The sequence below is a fragment of the Tupaia chinensis genome, unplaced genomic scaffold (assembly GCF_000334495.1).
Source record: "Tupaia chinensis unplaced genomic scaffold, TupChi_1.0 Scaffold000226_1, whole genome shotgun sequence".
Lineage (NCBI taxonomy): Eukaryota > Metazoa > Chordata > Mammalia > Scandentia > Tupaiidae > Tupaia > Tupaia belangeri.
Genome location: NW_006159701.1, coordinates 278,458 through 293,446, shown reverse-complemented (window position 1 = coordinate 293,446; position 14,989 = coordinate 278,458). Strand labels below are relative to the sequence as shown.

At 43.1% G+C, this 14,989-nt stretch overlaps 1 protein-coding gene across 1 annotated transcript in view; it reads left to right on the top strand.

Moving 5' to 3' along the window:
- Window positions 1-14,600, top strand: part of PIWIL3 (piwi like RNA-mediated gene silencing 3) — a 34,653-nt gene extending 20,053 nt beyond the window's left edge. The window contains exons 11-18 of the mRNA XM_027771574.1: window positions 1,742-1,808; window positions 4,833-5,039; window positions 5,965-6,068; window positions 9,461-9,531; window positions 10,191-10,338; window positions 11,035-11,160; window positions 13,837-13,984; window positions 14,362-14,600. Of these exons, the coding sequence (XP_027627375.1) occupies window positions 1,742-1,808; window positions 4,833-5,039; window positions 5,965-6,068; window positions 9,461-9,531; window positions 10,191-10,338; window positions 11,035-11,160; window positions 13,837-13,984; window positions 14,362-14,478 (988 nt within the window). The 3' untranslated portion in view covers window positions 14,479-14,600. The remainder of the gene's footprint in view (window positions 1-1,741; window positions 1,809-4,832; window positions 5,040-5,964; window positions 6,069-9,460; window positions 9,532-10,190; window positions 10,339-11,034; window positions 11,161-13,836; window positions 13,985-14,361) is intronic.
- Window positions 14,601-14,989: the final 389 nt, after the last annotated feature.

Genomic DNA, 14,989 nt, shown 5'->3' with positions numbered 1-14,989 from the left:
ATTTTATTTATTTATTTATTTATTTATTTATTTATTTATTTATTTATTTATTTATTTATTTATTTATTTATTTTAGAGAGGTTTTTTGCTGTAGGGCGCTTGTGCTCGCCAGAAAGATAGAGAGAAAGAAGGACAGAAAGCGAGAAATCACTCCCCGGGGGGGCATGGCCATCGAGATCTTGGGCACGCATGCACACATGCCCAGCGTGAGTTTAAGCTACCGGGTCCGGGACTCCAACCGTGGTGGACTACCTGCGAGTCCAGCAACATAGCCGTTATGTCACCTGCTGGTCCAAGGGGGGAGATTATTAAGTGAAACTAAATTTTGCCTCCAGAGGTCCTTGCACCCAACCCTCGTGTAACACACTGCAACTAACGTTACGTTAACAAACTAAAAATTTAAGAATCTATTTTTGTAGGAAAGGGGTAAGTCTCAGCTGATCACAGCATTCAAGCTTCAGTCAGTCGTGGACCGCCTGATTAGACCGTGTTCAAATGAGGCAGACAGGGCCATAACCAACCAGTCTGTTTCCACGGCTCAGTTTCTGTTTCCCACATTACAAAGTGGAGCTCCCTACACCTCTTCTGGTTCTGAGGACTGCTCGATTTGCATATTGTTCCTTTGCTCAGATAAATTCTGCTAAATTTAATTGGTCTAAAGTTTGTTTTTTAACTACCCCACTCCCGTGCCCTTACATGTTAATCCTCCTGGGATTTTGGGCACGCACAAGGGTCCAGCATGATTTTCAAGCCACCAGGCCCATGACTCGAACCAAGGTCAGCCATATGGAATCCAGCACCTTAAACACTGTGCTACCAGCTGGTCCCACACTGGCCATTTTTAATGCTCACAGTTGTCTACGTTGAGCCTCCAGGAATTTCTCAATGACAGTCTAAGCTTGTGTAGGCCAGCATTGTTTCCCTGGGAGGTTTTTCCCTAAGCAGTCTCCGTTCTACTGAAGTTATAACTTGGCTTTGCCTGTTTGTCTCTCCATCCTTGGGGACTGCAGTTTGTCTCATGTCCTCACCCCTTAGGGATCCTAGAGGAATTGTTGATTTTTCAGTCTGTTTGGCTTTTTACTTTGTTGTCAGGACAGAGTTGTAACTTCCAGGCACCAAACAAGCAGAACAAGAAATGAGAAGTCTATTTTTGAGCCAGCAGGTGGCACGGTGGTTAAGACACTGGACTCTCACGTAGCTGAGCGTGGTTCAAGAGCTGGGCCTGGTAGCTTGCTTTCTCACTTTCCCTCTCTCTCTGTGTTTCTCTGGTGAGCACATGTGTCCTATAGCAAATTAAAATAATAATAAATTAAATAATTCATTTAAAAAAACGTTCACCTGGGACTAGCAGGTGGCATAGTGATTAAGGTGCTAGAATCCCATGTGGCTGACTAGTTCAAGTCCCAGACCCAGTGACTTGAAACTCAAGCAGGGTGTGTGTACGTGCATGCTCCAAATCCTGAGAGGATAAGGAGAAGGGATGGCGGAATGGCCAGCCCTGCTTGGGGGTGATTTCTCACTTTCTGTTTCTCTGTCTCTAGCAAGCACATGTTCCCTATAGCAAAATACTCTCAAAAAACAAACAAACAAACAAACAAACAAACAAAAAACAGAACCCCAAAAACTTTCAAGTGGCATACCTTAGCATTTTATCCTGTCTTGTTTTATATTGTATCTGTTGTCTGAAATGTTTGTTTTGCTCTCGTTACCTGTTGAATATAGGTGATATTTTTTTTCCTAGGGTTGAGGCAAGGAATATGAAATATGTGCACACATTAGAGGAACAGGATACATCAAACACACAGATGGTAAGTGGTGTGTGTGCAGTTTCCAGTCATTGTCCTCAAATGGCACGTATTTGTATTTTAGAATCTGGAATTTGGAAGGTTGCCATTGGTCCACACTAGCCGATGAATGTACGTTTATTTCTATAATGCAGCTGAATACAAACTCTCAGAGCATCTTGTGCTAATTTTCTTAGGCTGGAAAACTTGGAATTAAAAATAAATTAAAAACCTTGGGACCAGCAGATGGCGTAATGGCTATGTCGCTGGACTCCCATGTAGTTGATCACAGTTCAAGTCCCGGACTGGGTGGCTTAAACTTATGCCAGGTGCATGTGCATGCGTGCCCAAGATCCCGAGAGGAGAATGGAGGAGAAGGGACTACAGTGTGGCCATCCCCCCTGGGGGGTGATTTCTCGCTTTCTCTCCCTCTCTCTCCCTCTCTTTCTCTCTCTCTCTCTTTCTGGCGAGCACATGCGCCCTATAGCAAAATCCTCTCCAAAAAAAGAAAAAAAAAAATTAAAAACCTAAATTGAAAAAAAAAAAGACCACACAAATGTGATGTGGATTATAGTAGTCATTATCGTTTTTATCTCTAGTTGTAACCTGATAAGTTTAGGAGCTTTCTCCTCCGGCATGTGGTCTTCCCCTTGCTTGGTATTTTTCTTGGTATCTTTTCTTTATTCCATCTGGCATCATAGACCAAATTGTCATGGTATTGTGTCTAAATCCTTTTCAGCAAATACCTTTTCCTCTCTTCCTTGGGATTTTCCCCCTTAGTTCTTCTTGCCTTCTTCCTTTTTCCCCCAGGATAATCTTTTTGGGTGGTGGTACGGTATTTCTTTTCTTTTCTTTTCTTTTGCCATAGGGCACATGTACTCACAGAAGACCAAGAAAGACAGTGAGCGGGAAAGTGAGTAATCACATCCTGGGGAATATGGCCACACTACAATCCCTTCTCCTCTTGGGATTTTGGGCATGCACACACACGTGCTGGTATGATCTTGAAGCCACTGGGTCTGGGGCTCGAACTGTGGTCAGCCCTGTGAGAGTTTAGCCACATCAACCACCATGCCACCTGCTGGCCCCAGTAGGGTGTTTCTTAATCAATAAGCCAGCATGGTTTTCCTATTGGTTTTTATGTAAAGTCTAGACTTTTTCCTTTAATTGTTTCTAAGGAAGCTTTGTAAGCTCCACTGAAGAAATACCTTGTAGGGACCAGCTGTTGGTGTAATGGCTATGTCGCCGAGTTCCCACATAGTCAACCGCGGTTCGAGTCCCGGATCCGGCAGCTTAAACTCACGCCGGGTGCGTGTGCGTGCGTGCCCAAGATCCTGAGAGGAGAATGGAGGAGAAGGGGTTGTGGCGTGGCCATCCCCCCTGGGGGCTGATTTCTCGCTTTCTGTCTCTGTCTCTCTCTGTCTGTCTGGTGAGCGCACGTGCCCTATAGCAAAAACCTCTGCCAAAAAAAAAAAAAAAAAAAAAAAAAAACCTTGTAGAAGCCATGCTAATTCTGAGATGAAATGTCTTAGCTTTGAAATCCTGTTGTATTTAAGTTTCATGACACTTCCTGCTACTTGATTGGGTACTATGTTTTGTTTTGTTTTGTTTTGTTTTGTTTGGGGGAGGGTTAGAGATATTTTGCTATAGGGCATGTGTGCCCACTGGAGAGACAGAAAGTGAGAAATCACCCCCCAGGGGCAGTGGCCACATTGCAGTCCTTTCTCCTCCATCCTCCCCTTGGGATTTTAGGCATACATGTGTCCGGTGTGAGTTTCAAACTGCCGAGTCTGGGACTCAAACTGCAATCAGCCCTGTAGGAGTTCAGGACCTTAACCACTATGCCACCTGCTAGCCCCAATATGTTATTTTTAACATGAAGCTTATAGAAAGTGAAGAGAAAGGATTGTGGCATGGTCACCCTCCTTCTGGGGCTGAGGGGCTATTGTTTCACTTTTTCTCTCCAGCAAGCACACACATCCTATAGCAAATTTAAATATGTATATATATATATGTGTGTGTGTGTGTGTGTGTGCGCGCGCGTACATATAGAGAGAGTATACAACTTACCTAACGTTTACATCGTATTAGGTATAAGCTGTCCAAGATAATTTAACGTATACAGGAGGACGTATGTAGGTTATATGCAGATACTATATCATTTCATATAAGGGACTTGAGCATCCGTGGATTTTGGTATCTGGGGGCAGGGGGTCCTGGAACCAATCCCCTGTGGATACCAGGGACCACTCTGCTTGGAAGCACCCTACACATAATGATCATCTGGGAAGTTATGATTATCATGATTCTGATCTCCTTCTATCGAGGTTTTGTGGGATTTTTGTTTATTTGTATTCTGGGGGTGGTTTTGTTTTAAAGATTTTCTTTTTAATTTGATGTGAGAGAAAGTGAAAAGGCAAGCTGCCAGGTCTGGGACTGAAACCGTGGTCAACCATATGAGAGTCCAATACCTTAACCACCACGCCACCTGCTGGTCCTTTTTTTTTTTTCCAGTTTGTTACAGGACACATGCACTGTGGCTGGAGAGACAGAGGGAAAGTGAGAAATCGCCCTGTAGGGGTATGGGCAGTCCACAATCCCTTCTCCTCCATTCTCCTCTCAGGATTTTGAGCACACAGGCCCAGTGTGTTTTTCAAGCCACCAGGTCTGGGACTCAAACTATGCAGTTAGCCCTGTGGGATCCAGAGCCTTCACCACCATGCTGCCTGATGGCCTCCATCTAAGTTTTTAACCCATCCTCACTTCAGGACAAATACCAGGAAATTGAGTAACTGGGACAAAAGATTTTACCAGCTTAAGCAATCAGCACATATTGTTAAATTGCCTGTCTTGCAGTCTGTTTCTTCTATGCACTCATCCTTACAATTATTTCATGTAATGTGATTCTAGACTCTTCGCCTTCTTAGACTCAAACGTTGACCTAGTAAATTCCAGTTGGTCAGTGCTCACCTAAATTGAGATCGTGTTTATTTCTCGCTTCCTTGCGGCGTACTGTCCTGGAGAAGCTCACGTTTGCTTGTTTTCAAGGTGGTTTGTATCCTGCCCAGTAACAACAAACAGATTTATGATATGATAAAAGAATACCTGTGTACTACCTGCCCGATTCCCAGCCAGTGCGTGGTAGCACGGACCTTAAAAACGAGTAACCAGAAAACCAAAGATATCATTACTGAAAAGATTGCTCTGCAGATAAACTGCAAGATGGGAGGAGCTCTCTGGAAGGTGGATGAAGGGGTATGTTGGATTTCATTGCTTTCTCATTTGTGTTTACTGAAACTTAAAATTCCCTCCAACTTTTTTTTTTTTAATTAGTTTGCTATCAGGCATATGTCCTCACCAGAGACAAGAGATTGGGAGAGAGAGAGAGAGAAAGCAAGAAAGAACCCCCACCTACCCACCCCCAGGGTACATGACCATGCTGCAATCCCTTTTGCTCCATTCTCCTCTCAGGATTTGGGGCATGCATGCACTGTCTCCTGGTGTGGTTTTTTTTTCTTTTTTTGGAGAGGTTTTCGCTGTAGGACGCGTGCACTCGCCAGACAGAGAGAGTCAGAGACAGAGAGATAGAAAGCGAGAAATCACCCCCCGGGGGGATGGCCACGCCGCAATCCCTTCTCCTCCATTCGCCTCTTGGGATCTTGGGCACGCACGCACATGCGCCCGGCGTGTTTTAAACCACCCGGGTCCGAGACACGAACCGTGGTCGACTATGTGGGAGTCCAGTGACATAGCCATTACGCTAACTGCTGGCCCCCACTCCTGGTGTGTTTTTCAAGCCACCAGGCCCAGGGCTCAAACTGCACAGCCAGCCATGTGGGATCCAGCTGCCTTCACCACCACCACGCCACCTGGCTTGCCTGCCAGCTGTTTTTTTTTTTTTTTTAATTATTTATTGTCATCATTACTATTTTCCACTTTTGCTACAAGGTATGCATGCTCACCAGAGAGAGACAGAGAAAGAGAAGGAAAGCGAGAAAGCAAGCCGCCAGGTCCTGAACCTGAAACACCGTCAGGAACCACTGTCAGTCTTGTGGGAGTCCAATGCCTTAACCACCACGCCACCTGCTGGCCCGTGCCTGCCAACTATGTTTTTTAATGTAGCGGTTACATCTCGCTCGGACTCTAACTCAATCCCCAACCTTTTCCTCAAATAATGAAGGAAATGAACGTGATGTTCATTGGTATCGACTGTTTCCATGATGTGGTCAGGCGGCAGAGGTCAATTGCAGGATTCGTGGCCAGCTCCAATAAAGAATTAACACGGTGAGTGAGCGTGGGCAGACCTGGTGTCTATGGGCCAGATAGGAGAGGGGGACCTAACTAGTATGGTTGTCTATTCAAAGGGTTGGGAGTTTAGTGGCCAAGTAGTTCTTAGCCACGTGTTCTGCTTTTCTGACAAAGTTAGGCTTCTAAAACACTTCCCAGGAATGATTGCTCTGTGTCATTTCCTCCTGCGACCTAACATGCCACAGATATGTCAGCTTACAGAACCTGTCTGTTTCTGCACAGTTCTTGGAGTCAGACTCTGGCCCTGCGTGGCTAACAGGCAGAAATTAAGAATGAGCCCAACCACGTTCTCATCTAGAGGCTTGGTGGTCCTCTTCCAAGCTCCTGGAGTTGTGGCAGAATTTATTTCCTTGTGGTGTAGGACAGGGGTCCCCATCTTCTTTATGGCTGTCAGCACTGGGCCAGTCTTTCTGCTCCTTTTCTTGTTTTTTTTTTTTTTTTCTTTTTAAGGAGAGATTTTTTGCTATAAGTTGCGTGCACTCACCAGTGAGACAGGGACAGAGAGACAGAAAGCCAGAAATCATCTCCCAGGGGGCATGACCACACCATAATCTCTTCTCCGTTCTCCTCTTGGGATCTTTGGGCACACATGCACACATACACATGTCTACCCAGCGTGAGTTTAAGCTGCTGGATCCAGGACTTGAACTGCGGTCGACAACGTGGGAGTCCAGTGATGTAACCATCACACCAGCTGCTGGTCCCTATGCTCCTTTTTCACGTGGCCCCCTCCATCTCCTAACCAGCCAGGGCAAGTTGAGTCTTATTCTGCTTTGACACGCTCTGGTATACTCTTCTGCTAATGGCACAAAATGCTCTGCTTTTAAAGAGGCTCACATGATGACATACAACCATCTGGAAAATCTCCTTACATCAAGTTAACTGAGCCATCCAACGTAACATGGTCACAGGGGTGACATCTTGCCCTAGTCACAGGTTCCAGGGCTTAGGACACATGGGATTCTCATAGGCTCTGATTGGGAAGTCTTTTTATGAGGATTATTAATATATAGGAAAGTGCTTAAGATGAAGGTTAGTTGGGACCAGCACTTGGCATGATGGCTATGTCGCTGGACTCCCATATAATCGACCGCGGTTCAAGTTCCAAACCCAGTGGCTTAAACTTATGCTGGGAGCATGTGCGTGCGTGCCCAGGATCCCAAGAGGAGAATGGAGGAGAAGGGATTGCGGCATGGCCATCCCCCCTGGGGGGGGGGGGGTTCTTACTTTCTGTCTCTGTCTTTCTGATGAGGTGATTTCTTACTTTCTGTCTCTGTCTTTCTGATGAGTGCACGCTTCCTATAGCAAAAACCTCTACAAAGAAACAAAAAGAGATGAAGGTTGGTGAAGAGATGTGGAAACATAACTCGCGTCCAGGCACATATAGGTATAGGACTTGTCTTCCTCTCACATTTATATGTAACGTGCCTGCAGAAGGAGACAGGCTCTGTATCCTATGCCTCTCCATTTCTCTGGGAGCCAATGCGTGTTCTGCCCTTATGCTGTACCTTCACACGTGTCTGTATACTCTTAAGGGTGTAGCCCCTGTGCGTTACATGATGTGTGATCACAAATCACCGCAATGTTTAATGGTGTTTGTGGCTCATGAGGTATGATTTCAGAGTATTTGCAAATGGAGATCTGTCTTTCTTGTTTTGTTTTTGCTATAGGGTACAAGTGCTCACTGGAGAGAAATGGGGGTGGGGGGAAGTGAGAAATCATCCCCCATGGGGGATAATTATGTCACAATCCCTTCTCCTCCTTTCTCTTCTTGGGATTTGGGGCATGCACACACACATGCCCTGCGTATTTTCCAAGCCACCAGGTGCAGAGCTCAAACTGCACCCTCAGCCATGTGGGATCCAGCCGCCATACCCACCAGGCCAAATGGCTGACCCCAGAAGATCTGTCTTCATTTCTACAGGTGACATCATGTTTTTTCCAGTCATACTCCATTTTCCATACAATAACATTATTTTGCTCTGCTTTTTCTCTGCAATTAGAAAATAACACTGCAGCAATAAGGGGGGGGGGGCATTGTGTTTTTTTGTTCCTTCAGCAAATATGTCTATTTCTTACCTTGTTCAAATACTGAGGATGCAGCAGTGGACACGTAGAGTCAAAATGCCTGATTGTATCCCATGAAGTTTAAATTCTCATGAAGAGGCCAACAAATAAATATGTCATCTACAGAAAATGTTTCCGGTCTTTACCAGATGTCTCCCAGGGGCGGTCACTCCACTGATGGAGTAGGGTTAACCTGAAGCAAACATAAATGCAAGAGAATATATGTATACCGTTCACCCTCCATCTCTATGGCTTCTATATCTGCTGATTCTACCAAGCACATCCAAAAATATTTAGGGGAAAAAAAAACCACAAAATATAACATGAATTAAAAGCAATACAGTATAACAGCCACCTACATAGCATTCCATTGTGTTAGCAACTAGTCATCTAGAAATGATTTAAAGTATATGGGGTGGCATGCATAGATTACAAGTAGATGCTGTACCATTTTATGGAGGGGGCTTGAACATTCGTGGATTTCAGGGGTCTTGGAACCAATCATGGCAGGTACCAGGAACAACTGTAATTTTACTTGCTATGTTGAGAAAGTATCAAAACAGCTGTCACTGTTTCCAAGCAAACTGCTTCCCTGGAGATTATTACAGATGAGCCATTGCTTAAAACATCGACTGATTAGGGTCAGCAGGTAGTGTAATGGTTAAAGTGCTGGACTCCAACATGGTCAACTGTGGTTTGAGTCCTGGATCTAGTAACTTAAAAATCATACCAGGTGTGTGTGTGTGTGTGTGTGTGTTTGTGTGTGTGTGTGTGTGTGTGTGTGTGTATGTGTGTGCGTGCAAAAGATCCAGGGAGGAGAATGGAAGAGAACGGGTTGCATCATGGCCAATCCTCTTCTGGAGTGATTTTTCACTTTCCCTCTCACTGTGTCTGTCTCTCACCCAGGACACACATGTCCTTAGGCAAAAACTTAAACAACAACAGACACGGACTGACAAGCAGGAACTTCCAGGAACACTGGGTTTTCATTCCCAGTAGGTGAAACTGCAGTAGTCATGGAGAATAAAAGCATGAAAAAAATTGTAGCAACATTAACCAATGCTTCCTTTTTTAATCTTACCTGTGTGCATTCAAAAATTTATAAAATGCCTAAGATGTCAGAAGAGACCAATACTTTGATCTCTCTGTAGGGACATGAGAGAACCAATTCCTTATTCGATCCTCAGCTATTGACAGTACTTTTTTGGGGGGGAGGAGGGACAAAGATTAATTCAGAATCCAAATGATGAAAGTTTTAAAATCATGTTTTCCAAACTGATGCTTTATTTTTCTGTGAGCAGGTGGTACTCTAAATGTATCTTCCAGGAACCGGGACAAGAGCTTGTGTACGGGCTGATAAGTTGCGTGGAAGGTCAGTGTCTTGTAGAGTTTGGGGTGCGCACATTACACCAGTAGTTCTCCGTCAGTGGAGTGATTGCCCCTGGGGGTCATCTGGTAAAGACCAGAAACATTCTGTTGACACAACTTGGGTGGAGGTACTACTGACATTTAGTCTAGGGGGTAAAGGACAGATGCTGCCAACATCCTACCACACATAGGACAACTCCACCACCACATGCCAAAGATAAAAATGGTTAAAAATGTCAATAGTACTGGGGCCAGCCAGTGATGTGGTGGTTGGGGCAGCCAGATCCCATGTGGCTGACTTCACAGTTCGAGTTCAGGGCTGCTGGCTTGATAAACATGCCATGTATATGCCACACATGCCCAAAATCTTGAGGGGAGATTGGAAGAGAGGGAACTGCAGTGTGGCCATCCCCTGTGGGGGGTGATTTCTCATTCTCTCTCTCTCTCTTTCTGTCTCTGGCAAGCATGCATGCCCTGTAGCAGAACAAAAACAAAAACAAAGTCAATAGTACTATTGTTGAGAAACTCTAGACCAAACTGAGGAAGTAGAGAAACTGCTCTAAAACTGTAATATTGTAAAACAAACCTAGAAGTCATTAAAGTGCTAGCAGCCAGTTTATTCCAACCACGATTTACTTACATATGTCCCTGGATTTCTTTCAGGTGCCCTGGATGCATGGTATAGAAACAATCAGTGTTTGCCAAACGCTCTTATTGTGTATCGGGATGGAGTAGGAGATGGTCAGCTTCAAGCACTGCTGGACAAAGAAATACCACAGATTTTGAGTTGTCTACAAACACCAGATGTTAAGTAGGTATATGAGTGATAAGATATAGATTTCATAAATGCTATATTTTAGTCTTTTTAAAAAAGAATTGATGTTCCGGGGGGGGGTGGGGAACAATATGATATATAATGAGAACAAAGGAATGTATTATGAACTGTGGGCCTCAGTGGGTGGATGAAGAAAAACAGATCCTCTTTGGCTTTGTGTTCTGTATCCAAGTCAGAGTACAAGAATTAGAACATGGTAGTAGCAAATTGTTTCCCCCAAGGGATCCCTGATGAATCTCTTTTTTCCATTGTCTTTCAAGTCTTCCTGTGAGAGGATGTGTTAACCTCAGATCCTCATAGAAATCCATGAACATAGTATACCAATGATTCATGCTTATCCTTGAGTTTTGGAAGTCTTGGGATTAGGGTATCCTTTCATCTGGCTCCTCCAGCCTCATCTGTTGAGAGAAGGCCTGTTGGCCAGGAAAGAGAGCAGAAATGATCCTGAGGTTGATAGGAAGAGACCCTCCCCTTTCTATGTGGGAACTATGAATAGATACTTCATATTCACTACTTTAATCAGGATCAAGGGGAAAGAGAAAACCATAAGATTAGACTGTGAAGGCTGTTGTCTGCTGATTATTTCTAATAGGCCCTGTGTGTGGTGTTTTTAATATCTTGGATTCTTCTAAGACTGAATAAACATAATGACACTTACCTTAATTTTTAAAGGTTAAATCTAACATTCATTGTGGTGAAGAAACGAATAAACACCAGATTTTTCATTGAGAGTGAAGGAAATCTTCAAAATCCAGAGCCAGGAACCATCGTTGATATGGAGTTGACCAGGAAAGAATGGTAAGCCAGCCTTATTTAGTAAAATCACTGATAACTTTGCCTTAAAACATTTCTGCTTCTTGGGACCAGCAGTTAGTGTAATGGCTGTGTTGCTAGACTCCTATGTAGTCAACTGCGGTTCGCGTCCCGGACCTGGTGGCTTAAAACTCACGCCGGGCGCGTGTGCGTGCATGCCCAAGATCCCAAGAGGAGAATGGAGGAGAGGGGATTGCAGCTTGGCTATCCCCCCTGGGGGGTGATTTCTCGCTTTCTGTCTCTCTCTCTCTGTCTGTCTGGCGAGCGCACGTGCCCTATAGCAAAAAAAACTCTCAAAAAATAAAAAATAAAAAACTTCTGCTTCTTTACAACTAATTCCATCTGTGTTTTTTTGTTTGTTTGGTTGGTTGGCTGTTTTGCTGTTGGCCAGGAATTCTTACTAGGGTTTAGAAATTGTGGCTGGTCTTCTAGTTGTTTAAGTTTCTACAAAAAATTTTTTACAAACAAAAATATAATTGTTCATTTTAGCATTACCCTAAAACTCCTTTAATTATGAGCATAAAAGATAGTAGTTATGTTTATATTGGTTTATATTGACAGTTTGGAGTCAGCACAAATAAAATTGTATTGAATTATACCCTATTGAAGTGTTTATTGCTGTAATAACTGAGGGGAATTTCTGTTTTTTTTTTTAATTATTCATTTAACTTTATTTATTAGTTTTCTTAGTTTAGTTGTATTTGTTTTGTTTTGTTTTTAATTTGACCAAAGAGAGAAAGAGAGGGAAAGTGAGAAAGCAAGCAACCATGTCCAGGACTGAAACTATGGTTGGCTGTGTGGGAGTCCAGTACCCTTAACCACCGTACCACCTGCCAGTTAATGGGAGTTTCTGTTTTTTAAATATTTTGCTGTTTTTAAAGACAGAAACATGAAACACATGAATAATATTTTAAAAGTAGAGTAGAAACTAATTTCTCTTATGTGAAACATTTTATATGACAATTGTTCTAGAAGAACCTAGACAAATGATACATTTCCAAAGCAATATGAATATTGAATAGGATATAAAATACAAAGTTTAGTTTTATATAATCAGCCCTTTATCCATGGACACAATGTAGTAATCAGAACAGTGATTTAGGATTTTTTAAAGTATTGTTATTAGGAAGCAATTCACTGTAAGTGAGAACCAGCTGTGAAACAATCACCATATTAGACACCCAAACTTCAATGATGAGACAGCTGACCCCCTAGCCTAGTGATTAGGGAAGCAAGATCCCACGTGGCCAACTTTAGTTTGAGTCCCAGCCCTGGAGCCTTGAAAAATACGCTAGGCGTATGTGTGTGCATGCGCAGAATCCCGGCAGGATGAAGAGATGGAGAAGGAGGTGTGACATTACCATTCTCCATTGGGGGATACTGTCTCCCTCGGTCTGTCTGTCTCTTTCTGGCATGCACACAAACCTCTGGCAATTAAAACAAGATAGAGAAATGGTTGTAGATGTTCTAAATAAAAGGATGCTTAAATGAGACAAGATGTAAAAATGGAATCGAGACCATAAGAAACATAACTAAGAAATATTGAATTAAAAAAGGTCCGTTCATATTTGAATATCTAACAATATAAAATATAGATAAAATGAAGAACCAGTGGAGGCCTGAAGAGCAGATTAAGCACAAAAGAAAACCGTTAACTGGAAGAATAAATTTTAAAAATTCCTATAATGCAGTGGAGAGTCATAAAGACACAAAAGGAATAAAAGAAAGGTTAAGAAAACTGTTTTTAAGAATCGCTATATATCAGGACCAGCAGATGGCGTAATGGTTACCTTGCTGAACTCCCACGTAGTAAACCAGTTCGAGTCCCAGACCCAGCGGCTTAAAACTCATGCAGGGCGCGTGTCCAAAATCCCAAGAGGAGAATGAAGGAGAAGGAATTGCAGTGTGGCCATTTCCCCGGATGGTGATTTCTCACTTTCTATCTCTCTGTCTGTCTGGCAAACACACATAGCCTATAGCAAAAAAATCTCTCTTAATAAAAAAAAAAAAAAAAGAATTTCTATATATCAAATATAAATCACCGTAGGAGATACTGAGTTGAAGGGAGAAAGGGAGAAATATTCAGTGAGAAGTGTGAGATTCGGAGTACTTAGATTCAGCAATATTACTAACAGGATTTGAGAGGCCAGACCAGTGGCATGATGGCTAAGGTGTTGGACTTCCACACCTTAAGTCCCAGGACCCAGTGGTTTGAAAATCACCCCAGGGGGACCAGCAGGTGGCGTGGTGGTTAAGGTGCTGGACACTCCCACATGGCCAACCACGGTTCAAGTCCTGAATCTGGTGGCTTGCTTTCTCACTTCCTTTCTCTCTCTCTTTCTCTGCCTCTCTCTGGTCAAATTAAAATAAATGAATAAATAAAGAAAGAAAGAAAGAAAGAAAAAAGAAAATCACCCTAGGTGCATGTGTGTACATGGTCAGAATCCCAGGAGGAGAAGGGATTGCAGTACGGTCATCCCCTTAGGGGGTGATTTCTCACTTTTCCTCGGTCTGTCTCTGTCTCTTTCTCTGGCCAGCGCAACACACCCTATGGCAAAAACCTAATAAAAAAGAATTTACTAGCAAACGTTTTTACTTAAGAGACTGGATTTACAGCATCCTTCTAAAATATGCTATTGTCCATGTGTTCTATGTTTGCAGGTATGATTTTTTTATTGTGAGTCAGATTGTGAGAGAGGGGACCGTGACGCCCACTCATTATAATGTCATCTATGATACCCTTCGCTTGGACCCGGATTCAGTCCAGTGTATAACCTATAGGCTGTGCTACATGTATTTTAATTTGTCGGTAAGTATTTCTTGTTATTGAGATCCCTTCTTATCTGTAAAAAAAAAAAAATTATTATTCAAATTGGACCTTTACAAATTTTAAAATAATTTTTAATTTCATTTATTTATTATTATGATTACTTATTGACCAAAGAGAAACAGAGAGAGGGGCAGTGAGAAAGCAAGGTGCCAGGTTCGAGACTAGAACTGCTGTCAACCATGTGAGAGGAGTCCAGCGCCTCAACCACCATACCACCTGTCAGCCCCCCAAATTAAACCTTTTTAACCCATTGAACAATGTTGAACCTTTGAATTGACATTTATGAAAATTTAAATGTAGGAAAAGTAGTCATGAAGTTAAAAAAAAAATGTTTCTTTTTTTTCTTTCTACTAAAGGGTATCATTCGAGTGCCAGCTCCCTGCCATTATGCTCACAAACTGGCTTACCTCGTGGGTCAGAGTATTCACCAAGAACCACACCGCTTACTCTCCGAATGTCTCTATTACCTTTGACTTCCAGAAAAGGCCCGATATGATGTTGACAGCCACAACTTGTTAGTTTTTCCACTTGAAGTTGGACGTCTCAATTATTTTCCATAATCTTAAATTCTTTCTTTTAAAGAGGCTTTTGCCTTAGGGCGCATATGCTCTCCAGAGAGAGAGACAGTGAGATGGAAAGTGAGAAATCACATTCACACACACCCCCCGCCGCCGGTGGGGGATGGCCATACAAAAATCCCTTCTCCATTCTTCTCCTGGGATCTTAGGCATGCTTTTCCTGGGATCTTGGGCATGCAACACATGTACCCAACGTGAATTTCAAGTCACCAGCTCTGGGACTTGAACTATAGTTCAGTCATGTGAGAGTCCAGCAATTTTACCACTATGCCATCAGCTGGCCCCTTTCAGCTTGAAATTCTGATCATGCTTAATTGGTCATGGAGAGATTCAGAATGATGTGTCTACTTCTAACACTGTGTGGACTTGACACAGACTTGTTTTCCAGGGGGGAAGACTGATGGGG